The sequence below is a fragment of the Rattus norvegicus genome, chromosome 16 (assembly GCF_021556685.1).
Source record: "Rattus norvegicus strain SHRSP/BbbUtx chromosome 16, alternate assembly SHRSP_T2T, whole genome shotgun sequence".
Taxonomy (NCBI): Eukaryota; Metazoa; Chordata; class Mammalia; order Rodentia; family Muridae; genus Rattus; species Rattus norvegicus.
In genome coordinates, this window is record NC_141549.1 from 1,227,757 (window position 1) to 1,242,065 (window position 14,309).

The 14,309-nt window shown below is 51.0% G+C and overlaps 1 protein-coding gene and 1 long non-coding RNA gene across 13 annotated transcripts in view; one reads left to right on the forward strand and one right to left on the reverse strand.

Annotated features, from left to right (window-relative positions):
* Zmiz1 (zinc finger, MIZ-type containing 1) overlaps positions 1-14,309 on the forward strand; it is a 205,277-nt gene that overhangs the window by 116,614 nt on the left and 74,354 nt on the right. For all 12 annotated transcript variants that reach the window (NM_001108393.1, XM_087588553.1, XM_087588559.1 and 9 more), the window contains one exon: positions 3,525-3,630. In NM_001108393.1, coding sequence (NP_001101863.1) covers positions 3,525-3,630 — 106 coding nt within the window. The remainder of the gene's footprint in view (positions 1-3,524; positions 3,631-14,309) is intronic.
* LOC148000345 (uncharacterized) lies at positions 10,532-12,878 on the reverse strand. The gene is made up of 2 exons (XR_015640154.1): positions 12,750-12,878; positions 10,532-12,482 (listed from the first exon to the last, which is right to left on the reverse strand). It is a non-coding gene; the product is annotated as an uncharacterized LOC148000345 (long non-coding RNA).

Genomic DNA, 14,309 nt, shown 5'->3' on the forward strand with positions numbered 1-14,309 from the left:
TTCACGTGCTTTACCCTTGCCCTCCAGTCTGCCTCCCAACCAAAGGGAACCCTTGAAAGACCCTCTGCCAACCCCCACAAACACGGCCCCAGCTGCACAGGCCTGCGAGCTCAGGAGAGCCTGCTGTAGGAGGGAACTAGAGAGGGGAAGGTCACAGAAGTGGACCTTGACATCTAATCTGTTTTTTGGGGGCTCCATCTTCACAGTATCTAGAGAACCTTCCAGGTAGGCAGAGAAGGAAGTTACCATCACCCCAGTGCTTCCTGCAAGAAGAGACCAATGCAGGGCAGGGAGGCTAAGCCCTCCCCAGGACACGCACACCAGACTGCAGACTTGGGTCCCTCCCTAGCCTGGGGTAGCTAAGCCTGCAGGTTGACACAGTTCCCTCAGTGACCTCTGGTAGCTAGTTCCAAATTCCTCCAGATCGGCTTACTTTGAGGATATAAATTAAAAACCACTCAGCTTCGGAGAACAAATGGACACGGAGTGTTTTTATTGTTGTTGTTGTTGATTTGGTTTTGATTTTTAAGATTTTTTTGTTTTGGTTTGGTTTGTTTGTTTTGCCATCAATGTCTAACCTGCTCAGAGTCGTTTCAAATGTGAGTCTCTGGGCCACACACTACCTAACTCAACCCCTGGAGGCCTGTCTGGACTCACTCCAATCCACCAGTCATAAGAACATTTGTACCCATTTCACAGGTAAAGGAACTGAGGCCCAGGAAGTAGGTAGTCACTCGAGCAAAGTAAGATTACTGTCAAGGGGCACTTGCAGACCCCAGATTTATGCCTAACTTCAGAGAAGCAGCTGCCACAACAGGACCCTGCTGTGATCCTGTAGGCAAGTCTTGTCTCTAGGATCTTTTCACCTGTTGAAGTATTGAAACTGAACACCCTACCAGGTGCCCCTCTCTAGCTCTGGCTACTGACCTGGCAGCCAGAAGGACAGCCTTAGGTGAGCTGGTTTCTAGCTTGTATCCAGTTTAGGCCAACCACGGGACTACTACAGGTCGCTCTGAGATATAATCTGCCCAGCTTACCAATATGCCTTACCAATGGCCAAATGGGCCCTACCTTATGAGACCTTCTTGGGGACTCAGACTCAGCCAGGAGCTAAGCTGCATGTGAGGCTTTTTAGTGTCACAGGTCCCGGCTTGCTTGCTCTGCCATACCTTTGCCGTATGGTCTCCAGCAAAACCCTTTCTTTCAACAACAAAAGACAACTTGAGCCCAAAGTGTGCCAGACTTGGCCACAGCAGACCCAGTGTTTCTCTGGCCTGAAGTCCTTCCTCATGACCCCAGGCCTCTCTTGCTCAACTCAGCTAGAATTGGTTTTCAAAACCAGAGCAACAAGACTGGCCAGTATCAGACCAGGCACAAAACCTTTGCCTTGCTTCCCTGACCCAAGGCCTCCCCAGAGGTGGAAAGCTATGGCTTTAACTCTTCGTTGTCCAGACTACCTAGAAAACTCTCTCTCTCTCTCTCTCTCTCTCTCTCTCTCTCTCTCTCTCTCTCTCTCTCTTTCTCTCTCTCTCTCTCTCCACTCTTGTCCCCTGGGAACCAAGTTCTCAGGATACTACTATTGACAAGTGTTCCCCAGCATAAACTTTAACACTGTACCAGTCCAAACAAAGTTATCCATGATGGAACTCCACAATGCCCCCTAGGCTGTTGGGCCAGAAACGGAAGGCACAGAAGGCAACATCTAAGCTGCATCTCAGAGAGTCCAGAATCTACCCCACCCTCCAGAGCCCCTGACTGGAAACTTGAAAACCTCCACAGGCCAGATTGTGTTAGGGACAACACAACTAAGGCAGACAGTAAGGAAGCTCCACTCCTTCCAGGGACTCCACAGGGCTAAAGACTCAGGGACATAGAGCCAGGGAGCCCACAGGGAAGAGGCTAGGGGGCATCAGAAACCAAGCAAACATCCCAAAGTAAAATTAGCTGCTTCCTAACTAATCCTAGCTGGCTTTGGGCCTGCAGGGGTTTTCCAGGACCACAGAGGGTCCAGAGCTCTGGTCTGGCAGGTACTGGGAAAGGGCTCTCTCCTGTCTCCTTCCTGATTCTGTTGCCCTCTCTCTCTGAACTTCTGTGTCCCTTCAGTTTTAAAGAGGAGATGGAGGGCTGGAGAGATGGCTCAGTGGTTAAGAGCACCGACTGCTCTTCCAGAGGTCCTGAGTTCAATTCCCAGCAACCACATGGTGGCTCACAACCATCTGTAATGGGATCTGATGTCCCCTTCTGGTGTGTCTGAAGACAGCTACAGTGTACTCATATACAAAATAAATAAATAAATCTTTAAAGAGGAGATGGAGCCAGGCATGGTGGTACATTTGCAATCTCAGCACTCGGGAGGATCACAGGTTGGAAGCCAGACTGGGCTACACAGTGATAACCTTCCAAAGAAAGAGAGAGTGGGATGAGGGAAAGAGGAAAGGAGAGCTGGCCTCACAGGCATGGTTGAAAGAGTCCTCCCTTTCAGCCATAGAGCTCTTGTGTGAGCCTTCCCCCACCCCAAGTGTGGTCCCAAGCTAAACCCACTGCAGCCTGAGGCCCCTCCAAGTAGGGCAGACCCCAGAGACTTGAGGAGTCAGCCTCCCTTTCTCAGCAGCTGGGAACCTTCTTCCCACCCAGCCATGGCCTCCCCAGCTACTCTCCTGTGTGAGTGCATTTTCCAAGCTCCTTCCTCTTTAACAAGGAAGCATTGTCTCATTAACAGAGTTCAGAGTACAGAAGTACAGAAGCATCAGGTCACCTAGGGATAGGTCTTCTTGGGACAGAGTCAGGTGCGGGAGACTCCAGGGCCTCTCTTTGGTCCTTGGGGCACCCCAGCTCCACACAGCACCCCAATAAGGCATCCATCTCTCCAGATGGGTAAGATTTAGGGACTTACTCTAAGGGCTTAGTGCTGAATCAGACCCCAGACTGGGCTCCAGAATACAGGGTTCTGCATCTATAGGCCGAAGTGTGATGACCTACAGAACCACGTGTCCACCTGGCCCAGGAGCACCTTGTAGGTGACTCTGCCTGTGAACTATCGGAAGAGCAGCAAATCCCAAGCCTCTGGTTCTCAGAATATAGCTGTTGATGCAGGATAGTAGGGGCTTCCAGATATCTCCAAGAGATACCCCAAAATGTGATGATGCCTGGGGGCAGCAGAGGGTGAGTGTCTGCAGGGGTATGAGCAGAAGCCCAGACATGTTGGGGGAGGCTGAGGGAAGAGAAGCATCCTGGGGCTAGGACTTGGGAGGTAAGGTGAGCAGCTCTGGGGTGATGCAGAACACCTAGCTGGGGCCACTCTATCGAAGGTGGTATTGCATCTCAAGCTAATGGCTAGCTAGAAGGTCATTATTCAAGCCATTAAAAGGGCCTACTAGAGCCCTAACTCTATCTGGCCTTTGACCCCTGCTGTAGCCTGGTGCCTTCACCTGCTTCATTGATGTTATGGGTATGTCTGCCTACTCAGGCTCAGAGATCTGAGGAAGCGGTAACTCACCCTGGATTTCCTCTTTCCCTGCTGTCAGGTTGTCAGCCGTGTGGCTGCCCAGCAAGGGTTTGACCTGGACCTGGGCTACAGACTCTTGGCCGTGTGTGCTGCAAATCGAGACAAGTTCACCCCCAAGTCTGCTGGTAAGTACCTGTTTGTCTGGGGCTCGACAGTTGGAAGCAGAAGGTGGGAAGAGCCTCAGTCTGTCTAGGGGTGGTGCAAGCCTCTGAGGACCAGTGGCTGAGCCATCAGCCCTATGGCTAACAGATAGGGTTCAGCCCTGTGTGTCTCCCAGCAGAGGGGCAGCACTCTCACATTTGCTTCACCCCAGCATAGGCACCAAACTGAAGGCAGGTCAAGCATCTTCTCATGTCAGCATTGCTGTGGGCATTTGGCACATGCCTTGTTATCTATCCAGTTGCGCCATTGAGGACACTGAGGTTTAGGGAAGCAGAAGAGGTTCTCCTGGTCAGGGAGTTGTATGTAGCCAGGTCTGTACTGCAGAGTTAGCATGCACAGTAATCCTTACACATTCACTCATTCATTCATTCACTCATTCACTCATTCATTCACTCATTCACTCATTCATTCACTCATTCACTCATTCATTCACTCATTCACTCATTCATTCAAAGCCCACTTAAAGAAAAAACAAAAAACGAACCTGTCAATCTAGCATTTCTAAAAAAACGCTTTCTGCAAAACATTGTCTATTGAAACTTGGCCACAGCATGGGGCTCCTGAGTCCATTTTTACAGAGGTCTGGGAAGGTGCTGGCCTGCATTCTGCTTTAGGGCGAAACACATAGTTACTGGAATTTGGGGGCAACCTGGGCAAAAAAGGTGGAACCCCATCTCAATTTTTCTGTTTGTTTGCTTTCTTTTTTTTTTCCTTTTCTTTTTTTCGGGGTTGGGGACCGAACCCAGGGCCTTGCGCTTGCTAGGCAAGCGCTCTACCACTGAGCCAAATCCCCAACCCCTTGTTTGCTTTCTTAATGACCCACGTTTGCACCTGCCACCAGCCCCATAAATGTGCATAGACAGAGGATATATTTGGATTTTTAACAACACAGACAACCAACTGTCTGGGGTGCCCTTGCTGAGCATATGATCTGGAGACATCATTGTGACCTCCTTGTGAAAGGAGGGGTGATAGAGTGAATCTTGCCTTTCAGGGGTCATGGTAAGTTCTAGAAACTCATAAAGCGCCGGATGTGGGGTCAGGATGATACTAACACTGTTCATGGGTTCAGAGGAAGTGGACAGATGACTATAATGTGTGGGAGTGCATGTGCATGCACATGCAGATGTACACAGATGTTGAAGTGTCTGCAGGTTCAGGCTGTTTTAAGTGCTATGAAGGAAGAGTGCAGGAGAAGGTGGAAAGACACAGATCACACTGGGTCAAGAGAAGCTTCCCCAAGTTGAGAAAGAGTTGAATATGTGACAACACCCTCACAGGTGAAAGGAACATTCTGTGCAAAGGTCCTTGAGTGGGAAGAGGACAGGGCTTTGTGTCAAGAATTAAATCAAGGACAGTAGTTCTGAAACCTAGAGGCAAGAGTACAGAGCTAGAGGGAGGCTGGTAAAGCCAATGGCAGCTGGATCATGTAGGCCCTGTCGTAGAGGTGGTGTTCTCTGTCCTGAAGGAAATGGGAACATGGCTAGAATCCCAAGCTGTGACATCCCATCTCTGCTAGCACAAGGAGCAAACTGCATGGGCCAGCAATCAGTGTGGACGCAGGGTCCAGTATCAAGTCTCTGAGGAGACCACTGGGGCATGGCACAGTGGTAAGATGCTTGTCTAGTGTCTTTGCTGCTTTTTATTGCTGTGACAAACTACCACGATCAAAAGCAATGTGAAGAGTAAAGGATTTATTTCCACCTACAGATAACCCTATGCCATCAGGAAGGAGAGTCGGGGCAGGAACTCAAGGCAGGAGCCTGGAGTCCGGAACTGAAGCAACGGCCATGGAGTAATGCTACTACTGGCTTGCTTCTCAGGGCTTGCTCAGGTCATTTTTTTATGCAATCCAGGACCACCTGCCTGGGATGGCACCACCCACAGTGACCTGGGCCTTCCCTCATCAATCAGGAAAATGTCCACAGACTTGCCAGAGGCCAATATGGTAAAGGCATATTCTCAAGTGCAGTTGTGTCTTCCCATATGATCCTACCTATGTCAACTTGACAGAAAACTAACCAGGGCACCGAGTTCTATCTCCCCCATGCAGATAGATAGGTAGGTAGGTAGGTAGGTAGGTAGATAGATAGATAGATAGATAGATAGATAGATAGATAGATAGATAGGCAAAGTCAAGAAGGGTTATGTAGGCAAAGAAAGACAAGGCCAATGAGCATTCCTGAAAGCCAGAAAAGCATTCCTTGGTACAGGGGGAGGCCCCATGCCCTGCAAGACCTGACTTCTGGGTCTCTTAAACCCCTCTCCTAATGGCTCAGGCAATAGTCTATAAAGTGCTGTAAAGCTCAGCTTTGTGAGACACAGAATATTATCTACATTTATGGATGAGGGCCCTGAAGTTCGGAGGTCTCATGGCTCGTCTGTGGTCATACACCTCACAAACGATCCAGCTGGGACTAGGACTCCAGCCTCCTCTGAGGGCTTTGCCTACTCTGTCACAGCTGACTCCAGATCTGGTCAGATCCTAAGCCAGGAGGTCTTTGTTCTCCTTGTCTAGGATCCAAGCATTCTTTCCCTAAGCACAGCAGCAGGATGCTGTCCTTTCAAGTGCCGTTTCAGCATCGATTCTGAAACACAGATTTGTCCTCCCCTCTGTCTGCGTAGCAGCAAGGCAGGGTCACAGTTCACAGCACCCCTTCCCATGTTGGGCCTAAGGCAAGATGTCCATCCATGCACTCCTGTGTCTGTGTACTCCTTTGCCACCTGGTAATGCAGCGCCTGTGCCTTGGCAGACGTGGAATATTCCCTCATTAGGAGTCAGACCTGTCAGAACCTACAGCTCTGACTCACCACGTTTCCTAGGTGTGTCTTCGAGAAGTAAGGGCACCCCTGTTTGAGAGGCTGGAGGCCAGTCTCAGGAGAGCTCAACAACTGGTTTCTTTCAAGGGATGAGGGGCTTGATGGGCATAAGGCTGATCTCTCAGCCATCTCACCTGGCTCAGAGCTGTAGTCCCCTGTTGCATAGCTGCCTCTGGGAACTCAGAGGGCTCTCTCAATATGGGCTAAGAAAGATTCCCAGGTGGTACTCGACATAGTGGACACCAGCACATGCCAATTTCCAGCCATCATTCTCCATGTGTCTGTCTCTAACACATCTGACCTCTCCCTTCAGCCCAAAAGGCAAAATCTCTCCCCTTAGCTCTGTGGATAAGGTGACCAGATGTGACCTGCCCTTTGGGTACACATGACTATCCTAGTCTCCCAAGAGGCCTTGGTTCTGGAACTCTGTGCTCCGAGTCTATGGCTCCCAGCTGCCCTCCCCCCTGTCTTCCCCACTTGCCTAGGCTCCACTTTGTCTAGCTTGCTGTGCAGTGTCTCTGTCCCCAAGGGCCTCTGCTGGCTGTCCCTTCCTCTGTATTCTTGACCATATCTATCCTTGACTTTCTATGCCTTCCTGAGCTTCTTTGCCTCTCAGACTTTAACCCCACACTGGCTGTACATGTGTATGGCTGTGCATGGGTGTGCGTCTTTATGTGAAGTATGTGTGTTGTGTGACTATTCATCACACATGTGTGCACACATGTGAGCATGTAGTGCTGTCAGCGTGTTCAAAGCCATCTCCCTGTGTATTCATGCCTGGAGTTTCTAGCTGTGTGAGTGTGTACATGGTCTGCATCTCTCTGTGTGTGGCTATATATCATTTGTGTGTGCATTGTCTGTCTGTCTGTCTGTCTGTCTGCGTGCTTGCATGCTCATGTATGCTCATGCCTGGTATGTCTGGCTGTGTTGAGTGTTTACACATGTATCTGATGAGTCCTTCTGTGATAGTGGAGGGGTTCGGTGCATGTAGACCTAAGGGTGTGCACAGCCGTGTGTGGGCTCTGGGGGTAGTATATGACTGTAACTGAATGGCTGTGCAGTGTGTGTGCGTGCTACTGGCTGCATCTATGGGCGCCTCTCCCACCTTTCTGCTGTCTGTCTCTCCTGTCAGGAGGCCAGGCTGGGGCCTGAGAAGGCTGTGCAATGAGATCATGCTGTGAGGAGAGACGCTTTGTCAAGAACGCTGCCAGAGAGTTGGGCTGCATGCGTGGCTGGGGCCGTGAGCAAGGTGGTGACTGTGAGCAAACTCAGGCCTGGGGGCAGCCCCGTGTGGTGCGAGCACGAGAGAGACAGAGACGGAATGCAGAGCTGAGCAGAGCCCAGACACTACAGCAAGCAGCCCAGGCAGCCGCCTCCACGTGGGGCCCTCTGATGCCCAGCCCCCAACCCTTTGTTCTGCTTCAGCCTTTAGCCTCTGTGCACACGGGAGCAGGAGCACGCGTGCGCACAGGCACTCGCATCCTCATCTTGAGGCTCCTGAGGGGCCAGCTGCACCCTCCCACACACCCCCACCCCTTCCTAGCATAGAAGGTCACCTGCCCAGCCCCCAGCACCTGACATATCCCAGACTCCTCCAAGGCTAATGCCCACCAGCCCCCTCCACCACCGAATGCCAGCCCAGAGTAACTTGGCAGGCTGTGCTGAAATGTCAGCCTTTTGGGCGCTGAGTGGTTTGGCCTTCTGCTCAGCCTACATGGGAGCGAGTACCAGGCAGTCGCCATGTCTGAGGGTACCCAAGACTCCGTTTGTGTTTATGCTTGAATAGATCTATGTAGCCTCAGCTGACCCTCTGAGGAGCCAGCACGGGTTGAAATAACAGAATAAAGAATGTCAGAGCCCAGAAGATAAGCAGCCGGGGACCAAAGGAAAGGAAGATGTGCCCCAAGCCATAGTGGGGCCGGGACATGGGTGTGGGTGCTAGCTGCTACTTTTGGTCTTTTTTTCTCCCTGGCTTCTTTTTTTCTCCTGGCACAGCCACCTAGTGTAGGAGGCATCAAGAAGACCCAGGGCCACCCTAACAGGCACCAGCAAGCTTTTGGAGAAGGGACTATAGAAGGCAGAAGAATAATCAGAGAGGCAGAGGGTGTTTACCAATCAGAGCACAGCCAGGCTGCCCAGAGCGTGATGGGAACGCTGCACTGCTGGGTGGCTTTAGTTCATGCCTGCTAGCTGCATGCATTTGCTCTTTGTGGGACAGCACCATCACACAAATGTTTTGCTTCCTTTGGATGGAAACCTTGGGTCTGCATTCCCAAGATGGATACGGTCTAATGGGTTCCCCCTTGGGAACAAGTGATGTGCCTAACCTACTACCTACTGTCTTACCCCCGAGCCTGACACCGTGGACATGCCTCTGTCCGACCTCTAACTTCTGTACTAAGCACACCTTCCAGCACAGCAGCCCAAGTCCCTAAACCAGGGTGGAAACAATGTAGCTTGCTGGGCCTTAAGTCCCCAGATGCATGCCTGCTCTGTTTTCCCTGATGAGTCATGTGCCCGTCAGATGTCAGCTGGTCATAATGGAGGCATTGAGACATGCCTTGCCTCTCTCTGCCTGTGATCTGTGGAAGAAGCTCTGATGAGACACTGGGTCCCACTCTAGAGCTCTCAATTCAGGGATAGGAGCTGGGATGGGGTAGCTTCTACAGTAGCTTCTGAGGCAGCCATGGGATGGGATGCAGGCACCCTAAGCCAGTCAGGTCATTTCAACTTCTACCAGCTAGGACTCCTTATACCAGGGAATGCAGGTCATACACCAGTGTCCCATCGTCTTGGCAAGCAAGCCTTCTTGTACCTACCTAGCTGCATGGTGACTCTGAGATGCCTCCATGGTGGGCAGTGCTTCTGGTCTCTCATAGAGTCAAGGCTGCTGTCTCTACCTTCACCCTTCCCCCATAGCTTTTCTCCACCCTCTCTGCCTCTGCCCACCCCAACAGAGCACTCAGCTGCCTTCCCTTCAGCATGGAGGACAAATAGCACCATTCAGGGACACCCAGCAGAGCTGTCTCCCTAAGACAAAGCTGTGTGCAGCTCCCGTGAAAAACGGCTCTCGGCCGTCCAGTGAGCAAGCAGGATTGGTGGGGTGCAAATTGCAGGGGATTTGTTAGCAGCTGCCAGTTCCCCCAGAGATAGCAGGAAGGCAAGACCTTGTCCTTGAAAACCAGCCGCCTGGCAGGCCGGGGCACCTTCTCAAGGCCAGGGACAGACTTCCTCCTGGACACCACCCCCACCCCCACGTGAACTCTCTGCAGAGCTGGGCTGTGGGGGAGGGCTTGGCTTCCTTCCTTGCGCAGGACCTTCTGCCTCTCCCAGGCCAGATCTCATGGAAATGGTTCTGGATTTTACTGCCAGCCTTTGGGAACTGACTAATCATCAGATACACGTAGTGGCCCAAACCTGTGTTCTCTGTGCCATGGGAGAGGTCACTGGGGCTCTGTTGTTGGCACACCCATTTCCAGAGGAGGAAACCAAGGCTCTGAGAGGGCCAGACAGACTCCAACCCCATGGTTCTCAGTGCTAGCGACAGAATTTGCTTACAAGAGAATCAAATTTGGGCCCCAGGAAGCTATCCTTCCTTCCGAATGAACCTGCATGACCCAGAAACACAGGTTGTCCTGGGGCAATGGCCCTGCTTCCCCCAATCCCCACTTTGCTGGGGGATGTGACCCAGGCTCCTGTAACCTTGCACTGTTCTTCAAGAAAGGGACAGGGAGAGGAAACTTGTGGGGCCAGCATTCCCAGACTAAGGAATTTGGAGGTGGCAGTTGAATGATACCTACAGTATTAAAACCTCACTTTGGAGAAGAGGTAGAGCTGTGTCAGAAAGCAGGCAGATGTGGGAAGAGCATCCGACTCAGAGAAAGGGCTGAGTCCCTCCGTGGCCACAGTGGCTATGTGGAAATGCCTAGGGTGTCATCAGGTTAACCTTTTAGCAACAGTCAGCTTTACCAAGGAAGAGCATCCCGAATGGCCATCCAACACTAGGTGGTCAGTCCTGAAAACATCTGCATAAGTAGCATTATATAGAGTGAGCAGATTGTATTTATTTATTTAGGAATATGGCACAGTGTGTGCACATGCACACACATGAGAGAGAGAGACAGAGACAGAGACAGAGAGAGACAGAGACAGAGAGACAGAGACAGGCAGAGAGAAAGAGACAGAGTGTATATATGAGTAACTAGGTACAGAAGCTGCCCATGAGTACACTAGACACAGAAAATAGGCACTGTCCCAAAATATTGACTTACAAAATCTATCTACTACAAAAGAGGTGGATGTGTGACCTTTCCCTCTGTTTCCTCTGTGTTCTGGTGAGTTCCTTCTAAGCTCATTGAGTTGTTAGGGGTGTCAAGAACAGAAACAACTCCTAGGCAGCTCAGCTGTTTCTCTATACAGGCAGCCTGCGTTGATGCCCCTAGAGCCTAAGGGGACAGGCCTCTTCTTGTCAGAAGGCTGTGCTTCCTGCCTCTCACAGAATTAGCTCATAGCCCCCACCCTACAACAGAGACTTGTGCAAGGCCAGGGCTGCCTGGGGCTCAGCAAGGTGTCTACTTATTAGGCCCATCCAAACATAGAGGCCGAAGGGGATAGGGAGGGGATGAGGGCATCCGCCCACGGTAGGAGGTGTCTGCCTCTGTGTCTGTGTCTGCGACCCTACCAGGTGATTCAAAACTTTCTCAGTAGAAGTCCAAGCACTGGGGGCTGTGAGTAGAGGGGAAGGGATCAAGGATGTGTGTGGTGGGGGAGGTCATGTCTACTGAAGGCTTCCTGCCACATGGTGCGTATCTGACGTGGGTCCTCCCAAATGCCGATCCTGCAGTGAACATCCCACTGTGCTTTGCTTCTTGGCATTGGGTTAGGGGAACCAGAAAGCATGATGGGAGAAGTAAGAGCATAGGTGGGAAGGAGAGGCCTCAACAAAGTGTGGCTGTTAGGCGTCGTGGCTGCTGTGGGCTCCTGGGGCTCAACCTGCCAGCAACTCTGTTAGGCAGGAGAACTCACCCCTCACCCTCACCAGTTTGGAGCTGCAGAAGAAGTACTGACCCTTCATCCCTTAGTTGAGGGCTGTCTGGGTTAGAGGATAGGGAGGATGGGCCAACCTTCCAACACACAGGTAGCTCTGCCTGGGGGCAAAACCACATCCTAGGTCAGTGCGTGTGCTTTGTAGCCGGGAGCAGACAAGGCACTCACAGAGCCCATTATGCAATCTCTCCCTGCCACAGTCCCCTGCAGCTTCCCACCGCCTGGACAGGCTCCGATCTAGCCATATTATGAGTGCATACTGAGAGTTTTGCTTTATTCATATGGCTTCTACCCAGAGATTGTAAAAAAAAGAACTAGATGCCACTACTTAAGAGAACTGTTTATCCCTACCTACAGTGGAGTAGCCACCCCTTGCCACATTCAGAAACTGTCAAGGCAGTGAAAGCCACTTCCTGAGTCCCAGTTGAACAATAGTTTTCTCGTGGGGACCTGGGACCCTATGAGCCATCCTGTAGGTCATGGCCTGTGGATGATGACATCTTACTGGACATTTGTTCCATCCAGCCTCAAGTTCCCCTGCCATCTTAGGCATCTGCACCATTTCATGGGTCCAAGAGTCAGGGGACGCCAAGTACTCCTCAGCATGAACAATACCAAACAGGAAAGGACTGGTGGGATTCCAGCGCCGATCCCAGTGTAAGCACAGGCCGGAGAGAGAGAGAGAGAGAGAGAGAGAGAGAGAGAGAGAGAGAGAGAGAGAGAGAGAGAGAACGAGCCCAGGCTCTCTTGAGGTTTGAAATAAATGAATGCTTCTGTTCTGTGGGTGAGGGGTGAGGGGTGACCGGAGTGCCACACCCGCCACAGCTCTTCACCAGTCTGCAGGTCCCACTCCAAGAATCCCCAAGGCAGGCTTTAAGGAAGAAACACGTTCAATGGATATCCGGGATAGAAGTAGGACCTGAGCTCCAGCCAGGCCATCTTTGCTTCTCTGCGGAATGCAAGGGGCCCGAGAAGCTAGAACATTGCTCTGGGAAAGCAGGACCAAAAGCACTGTCACCCTGCAGATGACCCTTTTCTATACCAGCCCTCAGGACAGAGGTCCTGCTGAAACAGTCCCCCCTCTGATGTCCCCTGGTATCCCAAGGAGGTATGGCTTAATAAAGCCAACCACAGCCAATAATGATAAAAAGGAAGACCAGGTAAGAGGATCAAGTAAGCCAGGGCTTTGGCCTTCAGGTAGCCTTAGTGTTCTCACCAAGAGGAGGGATTCTCAGGGCTCCAGGACAGGAAGGTGAAATGGATCCAGGGTTTGCCAGGAAGTGGGCAAGTTGGTATGGGAACTTTCTCTGCAAGTGTTGCAAGTCGGCAGCCTTGTAAATACCTTCTGGAAGAAGCAGACAAGAATCAGCAGTTATTATCTATCTTGCCTGTTTAGATTTACAGCCAGGGCAGGTCAGGAAAGGGCATCTGGATTAGGAGAAAATCTAGTTTATATCCCCTTTCAGCCATAACACAGCAAACCTGAGATCAGTGGGTAGCCGTCACTCATCCCTTGTCCTGATCCCAGCCACTTGCATCCATTGCCTGGTGTAGGTGAACGGGTTGAGTTTAGAAAGGTTAACTAATATGAGACAGATTTGTGATTCAAGCAGGAATGTGTGCTGGTTGTGGTGGTGAAACCTGTAATCCCAGCCTTTTGGGATGCCAGCTCAGGAAGTTCAGGAGTTCAGAGCCAGGCTCAGGAACATAAAGACTTGATTGAGGCCAACCTGGGTTGTATGAGACCCTGTCTCAAAAAGGAGGGGGACTGAGGAGATGATGGCTCAGGGGTGTTGCTTGCTAAGAAAGCACGAATACCTGAGTTCTAATCCCCAGAAGCCACATAGAGATGGGCAGAGCAACATTTATCTGTAATCCAAGTGTTTCTATCATAAGATGGGCGACCAAGACAGAGAGAAACCAGGAAGCTTGTTGGATTCCAGTTTCTCAAATGAGGTGAAATGCAAAGACCGAGAGAGAGAGAGAGAGAGAGAGAGAGAGAGAGAGAGAGAGAGAGAGAGAGAGAGACTGATTTTTAAAAAAAGAAGAAAACGGGGTGGCAGACACTTTTAATCCCAGCACTCAGGAGGCAGAGGCAGGGAGATAGATCTTTATGAGTTTGAGACCAGCTTGATCTGTGTAGAGAGTTTCAACAGGGCTACATAGTGAGATCCTAGACACACACACACACACACACACACACACACACACACACACACAGAGAGAGAGAGAGAGAGAGAGAGAGAGAGAGAGAGAGATCTGGAGAAGGAAAGGGAGCAAACAGTGGTTATCAGGCAAGACAGCTGAGTGGGTACAGGTGCCTGTCACTCAGCCTGAGCTCTACCCTTGGAGCCTACATGGAGAAAACCAACTGCTACATGTTGTCCTCTGACCTCCAAATGCATATGTGTATACACCCTCACATATACACAGAGAAGTACAATAAATGAAAAGACCAAGGAATATGGGCCAGCTGGAAGATACCAAGTTCAAGGCCAACCTGGGCTACAAATGAGTAATAAATAATATAAAATGAGAGTGACTCAAGCTATCCAGGTGGACTCACTTTCTTGAACATGGCAGCAATCGGACTCTGCTGTGAGTTAAACACTTTCCCATCTTTGGGGTCCTTTGAGGGACAGAGGCTAGGCTGTCCCAATTGACATCAGTCATTAACCTAGTGCATAGAGAAGAGTAACAGTTAAACATGCAGGCTCAGGAGCAGTCTGCCTGGCTTGGAATGCTCCCCAGCCCCCACTGACAAGCTGTGTAACCT